General features: G+C 37.6%; 1 protein-coding gene across 4 annotated transcripts; it reads left to right on the top strand.

Moving 5' to 3' along the window:
• Positions 1-5,270: 5,270 nt before the first annotated feature.
• On the top strand, positions 5,271-14,579 carry RAP1B (RAP1B, member of RAS oncogene family; the record flags this gene model as incomplete). 4 transcript variants are annotated; one of them, XM_079538312.1, is made up of 6 exons in its annotated part: positions 5,271-5,327; positions 6,711-6,779; positions 9,488-9,544; positions 11,461-11,601; positions 13,094-13,237; positions 14,493-14,579. In XM_079538312.1, the coding sequence occupies 6 exons, from the start codon at positions 5,271-5,273 to the stop codon at positions 14,577-14,579; spliced, it is 555 nt and encodes a 184-aa protein (XP_079394438.1). The 4 variants fall into 4 exon arrangements, with proteins under 4 accessions (XP_079394438.1, XP_079394439.1, XP_079394441.1 ...); XM_079538313.1 differs by lacking the exon at positions 9,488-9,544; XM_079538315.1 differs by lacking the exon at positions 11,461-11,601.
• Positions 14,580-20,856: the final 6,277 nt, after the last annotated feature.

Genomic DNA, 20,856 nt, shown 5'->3' with positions numbered 1-20,856 from the left:
TTCCTCAGACATGTAACAAATCCTAAAAGAAAATCTGAAGGGCGACCAGCAAACTAAGTTCTAGCCCTGCAACCTTGCTTGCCCCCCAAAAAATCAAACCTGCTTTTGTGACTATTGTATCGAGCCAAATTCCTTTCAGATGCCCCAAATGGTATTTAATCTTGCCTAAATTCTTGAAGTTCTTTATTGTGTGGTTGCTTTCTAGGAAGGCTTTACAAACAGTAAGCATACAAGTTCTTCATTCACCACTAGAATAGCATTTTTTTTATTCCTTGACCATCTTAAAGGCCATCGCTTTGATTTGCTTTTGTTTGGAGACGTGTCTGAGAAAATGTCCAAGAGCCACTTTATCTGATCAGGGTAGAAAGCTGATTGTGAGTTCCTTATGTGGTGCTGAGGATCCTTAAAACATGTGAACCCTTTAAAATGTTTCTGTTTCAGTTGATTGTTCTGCTTGCTTTCTTCCTGGATTCAGTATGGTGTTAGGGTACAGTTCATGTGAAAATCTTATTTCTTGAAAAAGAGCAGATTTCCTAGTTTTCCTTTCTAGCTAAAACTTACACCAGACATCTGCAGAATTCAGTTATGTGAGTAGCTGTGCATATAAGTACTCAGTTGTTCAAAGCCAATGCTTTTTGCAGTTAGGGTTGGGAAATAGGCCTTTATTTTTTTTGCATGCTTCCTGTTCTTTAGTGCCTACATAGAGACCACAGTTGACAGCACTGTCCTGCCTAAGTTAGAAGAACAAAAAAGCAAGGGAAGTTGGCATTGCTCCTGTTTCTCAAAGGCTTGTCTCTTTAAGGGTAGCCAGCCTTCAAAGCAATGTAAATTTCCATTAAAATACTCTCCTTAAGAGAAGTGGGAAGGTAGGGATTCAAATAACTTATTTGGTTTATTTAGTTTGAATAAGTTTGTAATATTTGTATCTGGTTGCTGGGTAATTCTATGGGTGCTTCTTATGATCCTCTGTCCAATCTTGTTTTTGCTTACCTATGGCTCAGTAGCTATTATACCATCTTCTTTTCTATTGGCACCTTCCTGAGTACATCCGTTTCTCAGGACTGATAGCTTTAGAATGAAGAAGTATTACCAAAATGTCAGGTTAGTGTAATCTGGCAACTATTCTTGAGGAGCTACTCTCAGCTCCTGTCTTGATAGTGCAGGTGGCTTCTTAATTTACATGCTCTTCACCAGTAACTTCCTCCCTCCCCCACCCCCCCAGTTGTGGTGGGAGGAGAAAGAACAAAACACGTGAAATGCAAGGGAAAGACTCTATAAGGAGAAGCTGTTTATGGTTCACATATGTTTCAGAGAAGCTAGAGGAGAAAAAAAATCAGGCATAGATGGCCATCAGTCCACCAGGAGATTGAGTTTCTGTTTCAGGTTTTATAGTGTGCATAGCTTTTAACAGTGGAACATCTTACGTTAGTGTCTTACATGAGGCTTAATGGCTTATGTTATTTCAAATGCCATCAGGGTAACTGAATGATTGGATATTTTATGGCTTAAATCTCCTCTTTCATACTTCATCTTCCATCTTCTTCCTCTACTCCCATCACTTGTGATAAATGAGTCAGTAGGAAACCATGTCAGCACTAGATGGAGCTGAACATAGTATTAATTCTGGAAGAAAGTGTTGATTCAATCTGAAAAAGAAAGTAGAAGTAGGAACCAGGTCTCAAATTCAAGCAGTTAGTACAACACGAGGTATGGAAGGATGAGTTTGAGCTCGAGTACAGTCAGGGCAGACTGGTCAGGAATCACTGGAAAATCAAGTTCAGGCAGCACTGGTGTCCTAGTTCAGGTGGCTGAGCATGCTTGTAGCCAACAGCAAGCTGACCACTGGAAAATGAAGTGCTAAGATTTTCTTGCATTGAATAGCATGGCAGACCAACAGCTTCTTGCTCTGTAATCTGGTACTTTGTTAGCTGAGGAGGCAAAGCTCTGTAGCCAGAAAAAACTTCTTTTGTTATGAAAGCTCTTCTTTTATTAGCAGTTAATAGAAAGGTGAAGTGACATCAGGGCTGCTCTTCAGAGCCTGTGAGGTGGTACAGCTAAGTGGAAGCGGATGATGATGCTGCTTCTGCTTCATGCGGTGCTCCAGAGATGTCCGTGTTAATCTTAAAGTGTACTGGGGAGTAGGTTGTATTGTGTTTTGCTCCAAGAAGTTATGGCTGGACTGACAGTAAAGCAGTGCAGGAATGTCCAGCTACCTCTGTGCTGTACAGGGGCTGTGGGTGCATATAACTGAAGCATTATTGTGTGCTTTTGGTAGTCAAGGAGTAGTTGTGCAAGTGGCAGACAGGTTGTCATGGGGAAGGGGAAGTTAGCACTTTGGTTGCTCGTTGCTTGAATTTGGAGAAAAGGTCAGAGAAACGTTTGTTGAGCATGCTGCAGACGTTGACACATGTACAGAGATGTTAAAGCTTTTTGCTTAGGTATTTTGTGGATGAAGAGGATTGGCTGACCAAGCTGTGATCGCATGTATGTGCTTCAATTACGTACCGCACTAAAAGTAGTGAAACCAGCTCCTGGGTCTTGTAAAGCAGCTGGATACATAGGACTGAGCTTCCAAACCTGGCTGCCAGAAGAAGCCCTGGCTTGCGTTAAACTCTGCTGGAAGTCACCAATGACTCAAACCAGTCAGTAAAACAGATATTTGGTATGTGCTGCTTAAGTTCTATTACTTCTGAATTACTGTCAGCCTTTGTTACTGACGTTTCTACTTTTAGTTGCTAACTCCAGACTGAATACTGAGAAATTCTGCTCAAACCATTCTTTGCAAGACAGCGAAATTGCTGCAGTTCACTCAGATTACAGTGCTGGGATTTCCCCTACACCCACTGTGTCTTATGTCATTCCAGTGACATCTTTCCAAAAATAAAGGCATAAATGAATGTTTGTTTTAAGGCAGTGACAGGTAAAGTAATTGCAGACTTAATTTGTCAGGAGTTTGAAAGGTGCTTTTCATTAATTAGTGATGATACCTTTTATAGAATCATAGGATGGCCTGGGTTGAAAAGGACCACAATGATTATCCAGTTACACACCCCCTGCTATGCACAGGGTCGCCAACCACCAGACCAGGCTGCTCGGAGCCACATCCAGCCTGGTCTTGAATGCCTCTGGGGATGGGGCATCCACAACCTCCTTGGTCAGCCTGTCCCTGGTGTTTGCACTGAGGCTTGGTACGTATGGCTGGGTAGGTCTTATGGAGCATCTCCAAGGGTGCAGAATAGATTATAAACATGGTGTGAATGGTTTGGTATAGGATGAGTGCTTTCAAAGGGTAGAATGAGAAGTTGTTCTGTTAGGTATGAGAGTGTTGCTGTTGAGCAGTCTGTCCTGCCTTGCTTCCGCCCCTCAACTTTTCTTCCATGGCAGGGGGAAGTATGAAGGCAGGTAACTCAGCCTGTTGAGTGCTGGAGTGTGTGCAGGGAAGGAGCAGAGAGCTTCTTCCTGAGACAGTGAGAGCAGTTCTCTTAACTCAGCTGCTTGCAGGGCTGTCAGAGAGATCTTCAATTGAGCAGTGAGACCCAAAGCCAGGCCCCAGCATCTGTGTTGGTTCTGCAGGTTAGTTCTCAGTGAAGGTGAGTAAGCAGACACAGCGGACAGCCATAGACAAGGCACACAGCCATCGTGGAACTCCTGGCCTGCTGGAGAGGAATGGTCTCAAAGGGTGTTTCGATTGCCTCGAGATAGTTTTAAACCACAGCCATTGTAACTGCTTTAGGTATCTAGCAGAACATTAATCAGTTCTCAGATTTAAGCACGTGGTTTTCATGTAGATGTTTTTGTTGTTTTTTGTGTGTTTGATTTGGTTTTTGTATTTTTTCAAACTAACTTTTGGGATCCTGCTGTTCTTTTCTGAAAAATGCCTGCTTCCTGGGAAGAGATAGGCTTAATTTTCTTACACAAGTCTCTCTGCAAATAACTTAGCTTTTAAATGTTTCAGAATGAGAAAATTCACACTTACCTCCTCTTGGATAATTATTTCTTACTAATGGTAACTGTTAGCTCTGCTATAACAGGGTTTACTCAATTTTCCTTTTATGACAGAACTCTAATGTGATAGAGAATGTGCTATTTAGCTGAAGGTTTGCAGCATTTTATTGCAGCTTCATTAAGAGTTGGTGGTTTGACGATGACTGCTGTATATTTAAAAATCATGAAGCCTTTTTATCAAACATAGTGAAGTGAATTGCAGTGTCATGATTGTGCGTTCTGGATATAGAACAAACTTTGAGTGAACCAATAGAAACTTTGCCTGAGATTTGTATTGTGCTTTATGAGGAATAAAGAGATGCTGTTCCTGATAGAAATTTCCCTTCCAGCATTTGAGCCAGCACTGATGATGTCAGTGGTCTACTGCAGTTCTTCAGAGGAAAGTGAAGATGTTGTTTCGTGCATGTCAGCTTATATGAGTAAAATCACTTACACGTGTGTGTATGTGAAATTATAAGAACTTGTGCAGCATGACATAAATTTGGGGGGTTGGATGAGGAAGGGATATGTAATAGTGTAATAGCTCTGAAATTTAAGAAATGTTTTTAGAAGGTCTGTGTCAATACCATAGGTAATGAACGTTCTCTGCAGTAATAGAGCAATAGCAGCAGCAGTTCACCTGGTAAATTCAATGCTGTGAATGTGTTTGTAAAACTGCAGTCTCCCCAGGCATCTGAGTGAATCTGGGATATAATGATTCAGGTCTGTTGCTGCAAGGTGCATAGTGCAGAAAACTTCTGTGAGTGAAAGAAAGATCTTGAGAACCCTGTGAAATACTTCAGTGCTTGTTGTGACTATTGCAGAGAGGTCCTGTGGCTTGGTTCCTCTAGAAGACCTTGTGTGTGCTTGTGTGATGAACACTTATCACTGACTGGGGTGCTGTGACAGAATTCATTTAACTGTCAATAGGAGCAAATTAATTTCTACACCTAATTCTTCCTTTCTGCGAATAAAGGATGAAAACTTCTACGTCTTAAAGTCCTGTTAAAAAGAAAAACTTAGAGATACTCTTTGGTGCAGTGCAAGGAAAGTAGTATTGAGGATTACTGTCCTTAAGTGTCCGTAGTTTCGTTATTGTACAATAACTGAACAACATCCTGCTTATAATGGTATCTAATAGCTTATATTGGTATTTAACTGCTTGTGTCTTACATATTTGAGAGAACAGTGTCTGTAGTAATGCTAAAGTAGCAGTCCTGATGAACAAAGCTGGTAAATAATTTGTTGTGTGTTTTAGGTATTGAGGGCAATTTCTCTCTTGCACCATGCGTGAATACAAGCTGGTGGTTCTTGGTTCTGGAGGTGTTGGAAAGTCTGCTCTGGTAAGTATTGTGAGGCAGTTAAAGCATATTTCCAGATCTTCGTCTTTCTCTGACTCTCTCTATTAACCCCTATTACTTTCATGCGAGTAAGCACAAATAAACGTAAGTAACGGCTGCTGAGGGTTCCTTGTTACAATAAGTACACTCTTTGCACTGTGCTTGCCAGTGCTTTCTTGGTGTATTCACCTCCATTGGTGCAGTTTGCACGCTGTTATTTCTGGATGAGTTTGGTTGTTGGTGCTTGGTCAGACCTTTGCATATCCTACGCAGTGAAATGCGTAGCCGCTGCAGTATGGAGGTCTCTGGCTTCACTACCAGACTGGCCATAGGTCTGTGGGAAATGAAGCTCTTTTGGGAGGCCAGCAGGGTGAACTGGCTTGCGTGTGCCTGGCTTTGCTAACTTCTGTCTGTACAAAGTTCTTTGGGGTACTGTTTGTAATATTCCACAGTAGTCTCTAAAGCACTAATTTATTTTAAGTGCAGATACTTCTATCCATTTGTCTAGCATGTTTTCAGCAATTTGCTTGCAAATAAGTGAACAGCTATAGCAGGTAGATGACCGCACACCAAAGAGCTTGTGCATTTCAGTTAAACTAATACAGAGAAGTTACAGTCATATCAACCTATACTAGCACTAAAGAAGTGCACAAAATGAGATCTTCTCAGCCCACCTGAGAACTTCACATCTTTCCGCTTGACTGTGTACAAATTGTGTACATTATCAGAAAGTAAGATCTAAACATTTGTAGTTTTAAGTGTGAAGGAATTACTCTTTTACAGAGGAGTTCCTAAAGGAAGACCTACTTGACAAATTATTTTAGATTGTGAAATAACTTTTCCCTTCACTTCACAGTTCTTATTTTACCATAGCATTTCTGGATTTGAACATGTCTGTTCTGAATTGGCCAGTCTTAAAGTTCCACTCAGGCTAAAATTGTCCTACATGCTAGGTATGCAAGAATATCTTAGTCTATTTAAAGCTAGTAAATACTGGCATTTGTTTTTTGAGTAATTCCTGTGCTTGCAGGTGAGCAATGAAAGATGCAGTAGTTCTGAATACAAATGTAGAAGCCATTCAGCTGTACAGTATCCTCTTCAACTAATAATGATTCCAAGAGTTAGACAAACCTTTAATCAATGCTTATGCTCTGAGTGACAGTGGCTAGAAGAAGGTGTGGTATTACTTTACCTGACAATATTTAATCACATAAGAAAATACCTCTAACTTCCTGTCATTTCACTTAATTTATACTTGTCTGTTGCTTAGTTTGCTTTCCAAAATGCAGTGAATAACTGAATATACACATAGAATGGTAGTTTTTAACTTCTTGCATGCACTGTGCATTGTACAAGAAGGATCTTAGAAGAACTTTTGTGTTGCAGACTGTACAGTTTGTTCAAGGAATATTTGTTGAAAAATACGATCCTACGATAGAAGACTCCTACAGAAAGGTAAGTGTAAAAACTCTTATGCTTAAGAAACTTGAATGCTTCAGGCTGCTGTAGATGTTGTGAAGCATTAGAGCTTTTACTTTAAAAAGGGTGTGCTTGATAATGTCACATACTATCTGCTAACTAAAGTTTGAAATGTAAAGATGCTTTTAAAAAGTGTGCCTAAAAGGAGTGATACAAGGCTAGCATTTTAATGTTTAAGCATAATACCTACTAGCTAGTCAGGAAAAAGTGGTAATTTTATTGTTGGAATTAGGAACACTGAAGCACTAAAAAAAATATATTTTATATGTAAATATATAATTTCATGCTTACTAATATGCTACCACTTTTATTTTTTTAATTATTTTCCTATATGAGTTTACATGGATATGTATGCACAACTACATTCTGAGTTAGGATCTGCAAGTAGACTTTGACCTGGATTCCAGAGTTTTCAAACTTCTTTGCTACTAAGAAAATGTACTAAACGCAAATTCAGACTCACCTTCAGAATGCAAGCAGCAATGTACTACATTCCTAACAGTTTCACTGATCTGCTTGATATGGTTCCATTAAATGGGTTGTTGTTTTATTAATAAGTTGACACAAACGTATCATAAATAAACAAACAGTGACCTGTTAGTTTCTCTTCTCATCCTCAGCATCCTCAGCATGAAAGGTCTGACTTTGCGCGCATCGTCTTGAATTCTTCGCATTGCTCGTTTTTCACTGAGACCATGATTAATATTCTCAGCTAAGACAGTTCACATCTGGATTACTGACAAAAGAGTTAACTGTTTAATGAAGCAGATCAGTGTCAGTTTCTTAATGTTGTTCATTTTTTAGCTGAATTACTTTCCAAATGTGTTGATTCTCTGATGTAGCTCACCCATGGGGGGCCACAGAAATATTGGTGTTATGCGAGGAAGGCAAGATGCACAAACCGTGGGTAGGGATGGACTGAGCAGAGCCTCCTGTTTCAGCTTTAGGGCAGTATTGATAGTGGAACAGAGACTGCGTTAGCAGCCTTTGCAGTGTGGAGTTATTGGAGTTTGTTCTGAACAGAAGAGGAATTAGCAAAACAATAATTTCACACTTGTTTTCTTTGACCTCACAGAAATCTAGCTCTGTCTGAAAGCCCATATGCTCAGAGCTTTTTCAGCATACAGAAGTCTTATTAAAGAGACAGTGCTAGCAAAATAAAAACCCAAAAATGTAACAGTGTTTTTTTATGTTAGATGAGCAGGAATTGTGGAATCATAATGTTCAGTGAGTCTGACCCAGCGAAGGCTTGCAACAAGCGACTCTGAAAATATGCACAAGCTGTATTAAAGTGAAATGTTTCCTTTGTTATATATTCAGTCTTCACGTCACATTAAATTTGTGATGTTTTCTGGATGAATTTGTCTACAGGCTGTTTCCATGGAGGCTGGAGAAGTTATCTCAAGAAAATTTGTGTTTTGACAATAATTTTTTTATTTTTTTTAGTGGTGATCTTACAATATTCATTTCAGTTTTGGTCCTAAAACAGAGGAATATGTATTCTTTTCAAATCAGTTAGATGAAGTCTTGCTTAAGTGTGGATGACACTTCATGATGTTATTTTCCTCACTCCAGTTAGTATTCTAACCTGCTTCATGGGTAGTTTTAAAATACATTTGTTGTGCAGTTACAATTCTGTATTGCTAATGTGAAATTTAAAGTATTTGAAGTTGAGAGGATGTGGCTTGAAGTGTTTTTAAGTTTGTCTGAGCAGAAATGAAGAGAGCATGAATAGAATAAGTGAGCATGAAGTCTTAAAAGTCAGTCTTGATCTACTCCCCAAATATTTCTTCGTGAAGAGAATAGATGGTGCTTAATTAGCTGACTTTCTTTGTCAGCAGTCTGTGCTGAAATAGTGACTGTTGAAGAAATTTTCCGTCCCTGGGGAACATGAGGGAAGTGTGAGATGAGTGGAAATAACTTTTTCCTCCCTGAAGTTCTAATCTACTTACAAAAGAAAAGCTTAAAGTTAACCCAGAATTTTGTGCGCAGATGCAAAGAAAAAAAATGTGGGCAACCAGCCTGAAACAGTTTGAGGGCACTTTTATGTCCTGCTGCCCTCACAGCCCCTTTTGTTTGTATTTTTTTTTATTTGAGACTGACAGAGGAACTCTGAGAAGGATGTGGAAATTGATCTTACACTTTTTTACACAAAATTGATTTTACACTCACACAGTTTTTTTTTTTAAGTTGGTTCAGTTTCTTAATTAGTGTCTCTAAAGGCTTAATTTTGTGAAAGTATACTCAGTGGCTTGCTTTGTGTATTGTATGCTGTATACCTCTTATTCTCTTAGTGATTTCAATCGCAGTTGAATGAGCATTAGTGTGCTAATTCAGATTTGAAACATTCACCTGTTCTTTTAGTCTGTGAATGATATTTGGAACAAATAGGAATCAGTTGTGCTAGTTGCTGATATTGCAAATTTAGCAACCTTCCTTTTTAATAATCAAAAATTCTTAATCACTTTGCAGAGTGGTACTTGGCTGCTGAAGCTGCTTTTGAAAATGTCACTGGGGCTCTTTAGAAGGCCTGCTGGTTTCGGAGTGTATATCCATATAAACTTCTTAAGCCACTGTTGCTGTATGCATTATGAATCTGTTTATAAAGTCACACAATTGTTAGTAGTTTTAAAGAGAAGAGTTGCAAGAGGAAGCATTCTAACCACTTCTATTTCTCTTGACAGCAAGTTGAAGTAGATGCGCAACAGTGTATGCTTGAAATCTTAGATACTGCAGGAACAGTAAGTAAAACCAGTTCTCCCAAGTTCTGTACAGTGTTAAAGCTTTCAAAAACTATAAGGAGTTTAGTGTAAATGATGACAGGTTTCCTTCCTCGTTTGCAAAAGAGTAACTGCGGTCAATGTGCATGTAAGTTGTTCTTCAACAGAAGTTTTGTTCTTAACGCTAGAGAATTGCAACAGAAAACAAATTGCAAGTTTCCTGTGATCTAATGTTCTGTAATAGGAGAAATATCAGTCTGAACGCTTTTAAAAGTGATTCTGCTGCTGTTTTAAATTTACAGTGCCCGGAGACAAATTTATGCCCAGTGTGGTTACCTGGTTTTGATTTCTGTTGCTGTAAAAATATGTACTTTCTTCTTCTCTCATTTCTCTGTTGTGCCTGAGACGGACTCCTGACATGAGGGTAGGAATAGTGTCTCTTTAGTCAGCTTATGGAGACTCAAAGCATAGGGTTTATGCTTACCCTTTGCGTGCTACTCATGTTTTTTTCCTGTCTTGTTCCAAAATACACTGAAACCAGTCATTTTTCTCATTGATTCCAGTGAGCGTCCCTTGGAGTTTAGTATGTGTTTTTTGAACTCTAATAGCAATCAGATCCCATAATTGTCTATTTAAACTGCAAAGCAGAGTATGGTTGTGTAAAACTACAGAAAGATTGAGTGGATACTCCCTTGTAATAGGTTGTGCTTTTCATCTCATGTGTAGTATTTGGTACAGATGTAGAAGAAAAGCTTGTATATGAAAATGTAGGCTTCTTGGGTACAAATATGCAAAAACTCAGTGTGTGTTTAGTATGTGGATATTTGGTAACCCCTATAAGCCTAAAACTGACATCACCACTTCAGCTGCAGATTTATTACCTAAATATCTTGTGTCATTTTGAAAACTGTGTCACTGTTTTGCATTAGTGCTTGCCTCTAATCACAAAAGTGGAGATACAGTAAGGTCTTGATTAACGTGTTCCAGGCATCCAACCACAAAAGGGGTGGACTTAAAAAAGAAACCAGAAGTTTGGAGGAGTTGCATATAAAATTAAGTCCCACTCCTCCTAAAGAAAAAGAATATTACTGGATTTTAGAGCTGAAGACATGCAAACAGACAGAACTTTGAAATGTTTCCATTATTTAGCCTCATAAATCCTATTACACTTAGTTACGCTCCACTAGGAAGAGCTGCATGACCTGGAATAGTTGGATTGGAATACAGTTGTAGTTTGTGATCATGTACTTTCAATTGATAAACTAGCTCCTGGACTTGATGAGTGACTGATGAATCACAAGATAGCTAAGTCACCAAGGTGAGTAAGGCAAATGCTGTTCCAGTCATACTAGTGAGAGCTCTCAATTGGGGACAAGTCCTAATGCTGCTGCTGTGTTGTGCACTGTTTTCACCGAAGTCTAGAAAATGTGACAAGTCTGTCGAGCATCTCTATCCTCTATTCAATCTCCTTGAAAATGAAAGTAGGATTTTACATAGGAAGTGTCTGGAATATAAAATGGGGATTGACTGGAGATGCAGTTACTTTGCAATGTATTTCGAAGAACAAACAGGAGACAGGAAAGAGCTGATATAGAAAGGATCCAGGAGGAATGCAACATCTGTAATCTACAGTGTACTTGTTCTCTCTTTTCAAATTATTTCAATTTCTGTGATGACTTTTTTTTGTCAGTGCTATAGCCTGTGGCAGTATCTAGATATTGTACAAACAGCCTATATAATGTTCCAGGCTTGGGATTTGTTTAGAAGTGGCTTAACTAACTTTAGTGCATACAATAAAACAGTAAAATACTGGTTTAAAAAGGGGAGAGCACAAATGCATCATACTTGTAAAACATTTGTAACCTGAAATATGTGGCAGTTTGTATAAAGAAAGTGCAAATTTAATGCAAGCTCTGTACCTTTTTTTTTAATTACAGGAACAGTTTACAGCAATGAGAGACCTATACATGAAAAACGGACAAGGTTTTGCATTAGTATATTCCATCACAGCACAGTCTACGTTTAATGATTTACAGGATCTAAGAGAACAGATTCTTCGAGTCAAAGACACTGATGATGTAAGCATCTCTCTAAATGCTAAAGTCTTCTGCAGTTCTCATTGCAATGTTGTAGTGTTTACACTTTGGTCAGATAGGTTTCATGCTTTAGGTAAGAAACAAATCAACCAGCAGATGCATAGTAAAGAATTGCAACTCTTGAGGCAGAGCAGGCAAAACATAACTTGTCATGTACTCCATAAAGGGAATTGTTTAATTTCTACCTTTGAAATGCTTAACTTGAAACTATACATAACTTTATTCTCTAGGACTGCAGCAACATGTCTAAAGCTACTGTATTTTTACTTCCCTTACTACACAACAAAGTTTAAAAAAGCCTACAGTGTTTCTCACTGCTTGTGGTATTTTGAAAACAAAATTAAATTTTTCCAGAAGACTGTATTGAAAGCTTCAAACTTGTGTGTTCTGTAGCTTTACATTTTGTACATTCTTGTGAGCAGGTTTGGTCATACTGTTTCCACACAATTTCAGCATGCAGCCCTTAGCATTATTAACATATGAAGTGAAGCTAAAACAAATCTATAACTGATCAAAAAATCTTAGCCTTGGTAGAAAGGGACTACTTTTTCCATTAATAAAAGGAAAGGTATTTCAAATTTCAAACATTATAAAGCCATTATAAACATTTCAAACATTATAAAACTATTTTTATCAGAAATACCTTGCATGCTGAGGCACTAGGCAGAGGAGGGGAATAAGATCTTATTTAAGCTGCTGCTGGAATCTATGATCCCTTCCTTCAAATATCTATATATGCTTCAGCTCTTGGCAGACATAACATATTTTTCAATTTCATTGAAGCTTACTGTGACTCTTAGAAAGCACTTTGCAATTTATTAAGCCTGTGCATCTCCAGGTCTTGCCTATATTCAGTGGATTTTATCTCAAAGTGATTTACTACCCATTATCACAAGCGTATCTTGAGAAGGCAGAATTTAACTTTCACACACCTCTTCTTTCCAAAACCTAACAACTGCCTTTTTATTTTAGTATTAATGTTGTACAGAGTTGAACTAAAATCAAAATAATTCTCAGGGTATTCAAAACCTTAATTTCTGAGCTACATTCATTCTGGTTAGCATAAGCCTTCCTTGGTCGTATCATATGGAATTGTATTGCTTAAAGTTCCTCTCAATCTTCAAACACATGCCAAGGATTTTTGAACATGTTGAAGTCTTGTAGCTGAGTCACCAATAGACTTTTTGATGCCTTTAATTTTAACAGTTGATGTCTATGCATGTGAAAGTAAAATCCCATTAGAACACTTAGTACATGTAAAATTTACTTAATTAGTGGTTTGTATGAATCCAACCATTTGCAACTCCATACAAAATGGCAGACAAGAAAAAATGCAGTCACTTTGAAGCTTCACAGAAGTGTAAGCTTAAGTTTCAGTTATACCAGAACTCAGTTACGCTGGCAGTCAGGTATCTTACATTGTGCTTTTCCAAATTGTTAATGATTTCTATGCTAACACTGAAATGTTTTTTAGGTGCCTATGATTCTGGTTGGCAATAAGTGTGACTTGGAAGATGAAAGAGTTGTGGGAAAGGAACAAGGTCAGAACCTAGCAAGGCAATGGAATAATTGTGCATTCTTAGAGTCTTCTGCAAAATCAAAGATAAATGTTAATGAGGTAAGGCATGATACCTGTGTGATGGAATGGTGGCAGATAAGAATGAGACAACATTTTGTTTAACTAAATGCTACCATATGTCAGGAAAAAATCAAAAATAACTTTGATTGCAATGGACAAAAGTATACCCTGTTATTTTGAGAATCTATGATTAATTTATATCAAGGGTACAGTTCACTTTTACTTAAAACTTCAAGTTTTCAGAAGTAGCTGATTGGAGAGGAAAAAATAAATAGGTGCTCTGCAAAAAATAAAATAAAACACACAAAAAAAACATCTCTTGTATCTTGCTACTTATTTAGCAGGATCTAGGCATCTGATCAAGCCACATGCATTTATGCATTTTTAGGACATGCCATAGTATATGCTTTCTTATTCAGTGGAGGTGTATCAGCATAAAGAATCTGATGCAAAAAGCGTTTAGAAAAAGACTGTGTTTAATATTTACCTTTCTGGAACGGCTTGAATTTTATTATAAACCCTGCAGTTCATTGTGTCTGCTGGAAAATATTACTGACAGTGTCAGTCAAGTTGAAAGGCCCTCTGTGCAAGACTTGTAATCAAATGAGTGTGGTGATTTTATGCACAGCTGACTTTAAAATGAGTAATGAATATTAAATTAGGATTTTCTGGAAACTACACAGTTGTTCTTAAAAATGCATTTGCTGAACTCTATAGTAAAGTTCTGTGTTTAATAAACTGGAGCTTATTTCCATCAAATACTAAAAGCCCTTGCTGGATAGTTTGCTCCTTTGCAAACAGTGCCCTAAAAAACTGCTAGGAGAGCTTTAGTGTGAGGACTTGATGTGCGAGATGCAGAAATAATTGGCACAATGTCAATTATGAACAAAACAGCTGCTATTTAACTGCAGTGCTTAGATTTGTCTTAAATCAGCTTTTCCACAAAGCTGTAGCCTAATTAGAATTCTAAGGAGACTCAAAGTGTGAGTCTTATGCTTTACCTGTCTAGGAAATATAGTGTTGTAGTTCTGTAGAGGCTGCTGAATTAATTGGAAGTAATAGTGTGTGCTAGTTGATCGTGGTGGCATATTGTTATTTTCAGGTAAATTTGACCCACAGATCAAATATCTTCAGCAAAAGTAGACATACGTTAAGTGTGCAGCTTAGCTTTCCAGCTTCATGATAATTAAATGTTAGCGGAGATCTTTGAGTATCTGAGTAAATAAGATTGAAGAGTTAAGGTTGTGAGGGAATCTTCTTAATTCCAGTAACCAACGGGCGTTTATATTCACAGATCTTTTATGACCTTGTGCGACAAATTAACAGAAAAACTCCAGTGCCTGGAAAAGCACGCAAAAAGTCATCATGTCAGCTACTTTAATACATAGCTGTACTGTAGCTCTGAGCCAGGTAAACCTTTTTAAAATGTTCAGTTTTGTGTGTTTTGACTTGAAAAAACAAATGAAGCAAGCAAACAAGTACACTTGTAGCTTCTATCGTGCAGAACTGCATTAAAAAATTCCTGATATCTTGAAGCTTTTATGATGTTAACTACAGAATTTGTGCAAGATGCACTATTCATACTGATACAAAAAAGTTTTTTCAAGCTTTAAGGTGTTGATGAAACTCCCATTAATGACACTTGTCCTAATACTTCCAACACTTAGCTTTTGGAAACAGAACTTTTGTTTTTTGGAGGCTGATAAAATATACTGCAAGAGCTCAATTATCAGGAATGCACACTAAAATATTGATGTTTTTAGTATACAAACTACCCACTTTAAACTCATCCTCGTATTTGCATGGTGTTGCAGGAAAATTCCTTGTTTTCTTTGGACTACATGGATGTATTATAGGCTGTGATATGGTTAGTGGTTGCATTGGGAAAAGGGTGGTGAAGGGATCATTGTAACACTCCAAATATTTGACCTGGAGCTACTGTTATTAAATTAATCTCCCTTTTTTTTGACAATTTGCTGATGTTCTGCCTAACTAAAGCTGTGTTTTAAGAATGCTGTTGAAGGCTCATGCAAGTTTCAGCCTGCCTCTTCAGTAAGCTTTTTCAAGAGTTAGTTGTGATATTTTTTTTTTTTTTTTTTTTTCCCCTACAACTTGCTCTTGAACAGTTTGTTTCCTCCTCTCCCTCTCCAAGCCCTAGTTTGGGCAGAGGTCTTTCTTGACTGGCAAACCAGGAGGATTCCAGAGGCATTAGCTGAGAGTAACAGATATTGCTGCCTTTCCTTAACAGGGCTTTCAAACTAAGAGCTTTGATTCTCCAAATGTGTGAGTGCAATTTCACAGCCATTGGAATTGTCCCAGTGTAAGAAATTAGTACTGCCCATCAAATATTGCTTCCACAGTTCAGTTTGGATTACCATGTGTATCCCAACTCAGTTTTACTTATTGACTTGTTGTTATTGTGCATGTACAGTAGAGGTTATATTAGTAGAGGAAAAGCAATCAGGTTATTTTCTGAGCATATTCACTAATAACTTTGCTAGTTCCTGCTTCAGTTTTTCTTAACTAGAGAGTAATAACTATTTGTCATGGTTTAACTTGTCATTTTGCTGTTACAGGTCTGAAGAACTGTTGCCCAATTCAACAGTGCCAGCATTCCAACTTTATTAAACCTACCAACATCTTAAATGGACTTTCCTGTGGTGGTACCCTTTAAGAAATGGATGAAAGCTACTACATCAGTTTGCACATTCTAATCACTTTCCAGTGTCACGAGAGATTTTTACTTATAAATATTCTAAGTGTATGCAACTGGTAAAACCAGAGCCTACATCCAGTATTACTGATAAGAGACATTGTTCATCCACCAATGTTGTACATGTATGAAAACTGTGTACTGTATACTTCAACAATCCCCACTTTCTATTGGAGAGTACAATAATGTAAATCCTAAAAGCACCACTATTTTAGCATAATAAAAGAAAGTCCAAAGAGCTCCTATATAGACTACTCCAGATAACTTTGCTTCATCGGTATTTGTAGCTTATTGTAACTTTTTTAAAGAAATACAGGATCATCATCATCGTATTGTACAAAAGCGCTTTGATTAACACAACAGCTATATAGTTTTTTAATTTTAGGAAAAACCTGTGGAGACAGTGATCTAGTCTTTAAGAGTCCTTTCAGTATAACGTCTGACTAAAGACATGGCCTTTAATATCTGTTGGGAAGGAAATGTCCAGACTTTTCAACCTTTTATTGTATGTTTCCTTTTCCTTGTTTACATAGGGAACAATGTTTATAGTTGTGTGTACAGTGGGGGTCTACAACAAGAAGTGTATATTTTAAAACGATTTTTTAATGATTTAACAATTTTTTGTAAATCATTTTCGGGCTTCTGCAGCTGTAGATTCTCACTGTGAATTCCCTTGCTTGCTCATGCATAAGTGTATTTGCAATACCAAATATACAGGTTTAGTACTTTTGCCTGTTAGTGATTGTTTTACATGTGTAACGTTTTGGTTGAGATGTTAAATGGTGGAAGAGTACTGTGGATGTGAATGTGGGAAGTAATTTTAATCATGTGTAATTGGTCACAGGGCCTAAGTTGCAGTAATTAACTTTTTGCTGATTTATTTAACAATGCCTTGTTGCTTTGTATGCATTAACGTTTGGGTGTAAAGATTGTGTGTATATCCAACAGGGAGCCACAGTATTTAAATTGACCAACCTAATGTTACAACTGCTTTGAGGTGGCCAAATGTAAACTAAAAGCCTTAATTAAAGTGGTGCAATTTTGTATGACTTAGCATCAGTAGTTCAATAAATTTGGATTGCCATGCAAGGGCTTGCATTACAGTTATATACTACTTGAATGTTTTGTGTTTTGGTAGAGCTAGTAAATATCGATTCTAGACCTCTTGCACAGTGCAGACTCATACATCATATGGCGAAAAGGAACACTTATCGCTTTGTCTTTGGACAAATACATGCCACAGATACTTCTTGTAATAGCATCACATGTACTAGGGCGGAAGAATTTCTGAGTGAAACTTCATTTACTGCTTTGGACGTGGAATATTTGAAATGCTAGTGTAAGACTAGCTCCCTTACTGAAAAGTGTGTTTTCAAAAGTAGACCAGCAGTGACTTTTTTGGGAAACGAAGGATATGTTGCCTGTTCTTTTCCTTCTTTCCAGGAAGAATCTTTTGTTAGAATTAAAGGAAAGAATATTTATCTTGGGAGAAAACATGGTTTTTCTGGACGATTAAACCATATTTGTTTGATTTCAGGGAGATCTGCAGAAGAGCATTCTTGAAGTATTAAGTGTAGTTTTGCAGACTTCGCAGTCCAACAGTATTAACAGATGTAAAGTGGAATGCATGGACTATGGATGATCTCCTGATCTTGGCTGTGCTTTTGAAAACTGTCACGCCCAAATACTTGGTACCTCTTTTCTTTTTTCCTCTGGCACAGAATTATCAGAGCTTGTTCTAATTCTTTCCTGCAAAATCAAATCAATCCAGTTTTATCTCAAAATTTCCCAGCCTTAGCTACTTCACTACCCACAGTGAATTAAAGAGGCCATACGATCCATCCTGCTGGTATTTTTGTCAGTCACTGCCATTTTTTTAATGAGGTAGTATAGTCTTTCACTGTGCAGAGTTGGAATTAAGACTGAAATTTCTTCCCCTTTACCAGAACATGTGGCTGATCCCCATAAATGTATTGTGGCACACTCTGCCTTCTGATTGGTCCCCAGGGCAGGTTAGGTTTGAGCAGTGGGTGCTTTAGTGTTTTTTGTTGTTTGTTTGTTTTCTTATAAGCTTGATACTGATTAGTTTGTCAAGGAGGAAGGTATTTTTCCTCCTTTCACTTCTTTCACGTTCAACATCTGCTTGTTCAGTTCTTATAATGCTTTTATGTCCCAGTTGTCATTATCTCGGTTTTTTAATGTGTTTCTCTTCTGGGCAGCTGTACAGGTGGCAGTAGGTGAGAAGGAGAGAAAATTCTTTGATAACATCAGAGGAGACCTTTGCTTGGTCTCAGTGTCCAACCAAAAAGTACTGATTATAAGGAATGTCAGGCTTTGTACTGAAAGCTCTGTTCTGAAACATTCTTGGTTGCGCTGTGGAGTAGTAAACATACAATGCCTTAGCATTGGGAGTAGTCTGTTTTGATCAAGCCACAGGGAAGTTAAAAATTTATAGAAACTCTACGCTTTTCCATTCAAAGACTGCTGAAGAAGCAAAATACACTTTCATCAACACTTAGAACTCAGGCTAGACTTGCAAAATCAATGAATGTTAACCTAGGTGGCAACTAAAAACCATTATTGTTCTCCTTGAAAGCCTTAAAGGAAATGGTGTCCCGCATGTTAAAGGAAAGATGCCTGGCAAAGTGATGCAAGGTGATGGACATGAAGCATAAGGGGAAAAAGCATGAAATTATTTTCTTCCTACCTAAGTAATTACAGTATATGAAGCTGTTCTTGCTGGGGAAGTGAACATCCAGTTCCTCCCAGGAATTGGAACTATGTAAGCATTTAATTCTAGAAAAGAATCCTGTCTGCTGAAGTTTTTTTGAGAACTTTTACTTCAGGATAACTGTTTTCTGTACCACACTTAAAAAGTTCACAGATGAACTACTTGTGTAGGGACAGAACACTTCTCTTAAAGCTTTGGATAAAAGCCTGCATAATTCATTTGAGAAAACTAATGCAGTAATTTTCCAAATTCAGTATTAATACATGTGTATTACTGCCTGTAAAGTTAGCTTATGCTTACAGTGCGCACAAAGGTTGACTGCTTTATTTCCTACTTGTCTGGAATTGGTGTATGTCAGTATTTAAATGTCTGAGCTTTCTATGGGAAAAAGTAATGTTTATGTCCTGAAATACTTAATGAAATTGCACTCTTCCTATTAGGACTTTTCAGTCTACATTTATTTCTTCTAACTTGTTGCTTATGCCCTTCTTCATTCTCAAATTATTCTGTGAAATGAATGTCTACTCGCCTAAGTTACAGGAATATTTTGAGACTGTAAGATGTTTTCAGAAGCCCAAATGAACGCACTGTAAACTCAAACTACTACTGCTCTTCTGCATAAGAAAAACATAACTTCTGGAAAAGTGTTGTAGAGATAGATGTTAAGTTTGTTTCATAATGTGTACTGATACTGCAATGCTAGAAAGAGGAGGTGGGAACAGAATATTGTTGGAATTTTGATTAAAGCTGTGTTTTTCGCCTGTACTGTTGTAATTAGAGTTGCTGTTTCCTCATGGGTAAACACTAAAGATGAGGATTTTCTTTTATAAAATTAAAATTTTGGGTGGATCAAACTTAATGAATATTTCCTGAAGTCTCCTAGGAAGCTTGAAGGGGAGAAATCTTCCCACAATAACAAACTGGTACTAGATAGGCCTTGTCTTAGACTTAGAAACAACAGAAACTTATTTCTAGTCTTGGAATGTGAGAGTAGTCTGCATACAGGTGTCTAAAGTTCCTATTTTTTAAATTGTAATATGCAGATGCAGCCAAACATCAGCACAGACAGAAAGCTTTGTATCTGCTATTCCAGCAGCATTAAGTTATACTTCACTTTATAGCTGTTCTGTTTTGCCTGTGTATGCGGAGAAGAATGAAGGCAAATAAAAAGTTACTCGAATACGTCACAAAACGTATGTAGTTCCCTAAGGTAGCTTTAGAAAAGCTTATTTCTGAGTATCAAGCACTTTAGTCTTTCCTTTGAAAGGCTTATGAACAATTTGAAGATTCTTTAAGCTTAATTTTAATGCTCTGTTCTTTACAGTAAAACTCTGAAATAATGCTTATTTGTCAAAAATTTATGTCAAACTTTATGTTCTCCTCAGTCTGGAAGTATAAGCAAAAATGTTTTGCAGTATTGTGTTCTCAGTGTTGCAATATCTGGACTTGAAAAATCAGAACTGTGGGTGCTTTGTCTTTCCTTAAATATCCTCCAAAACCATTTATTTTTTTGTGATCTTGAGTCATCAGGCAAAGGGTGGGTTCCTGTTTTCAATGAGTTGTTCTTTAGGGAGAGACTTGTGAATGGAGAAAGGAATGTCTTCATAATTCTGCTGTGTTCACTTTGGCCTCAAGAAATGCTAGTTCTGCATAACATGCTCCACAGTTTCATTGTTTTAAGAAAGTTCACTGCCACCAGAATTTATTTTCTTTGAGACTGTGGTGTGAGGTGAATTCTTTCATTTGAAGAACAGCGTGGTTTGTAATTAATTTGTGCAATTGTTTTGGCTACTGTAACGTGGAAGGGTAGAGCAGGAAGGGCGTGCTCCTGGAATCTTGGATACAGAATGAAATCAAAGTGGAATTTACAGTTCCTTCTTTGGTCAGTAATCATTATGTTTTCATATTACGTGGCATCTTTATACTAATAAATCTAGCAAGGAAGATACACTAACCACTTGCACACAGTACAAAAATCTACATGTTAAACTCAGTTCCCATAAACCGGGCTCAATGCTTGTAATGAGGCCAGTACGACAGATCTTTGGCACTACTGTCGTGCTTTTCAGACAGACAGTGACAGTTATAAATCATCTTAATCTTTTCCTATTTTAAGTTAATAATTATTTTAGATAGTTTGCTTATTTTAATCTCGTACATCCTCTAAGCTGCATGAACCTTCTGTACAGCTCGTGGGGAGCACATTCCTTAGGG

The sequence above is a fragment of the Tetrao urogallus genome (assembly GCF_951394365.1).
Source record: "Tetrao urogallus genome assembly, chromosome: 1".
Classification (NCBI taxonomy): domain Eukaryota; kingdom Metazoa; phylum Chordata; class Aves; order Galliformes; family Phasianidae; genus Tetrao; species Tetrao urogallus.
Note: the sequence above shows the minus strand (reverse complement) of the source record. Positions and strands in the feature narration are given on the sequence as shown.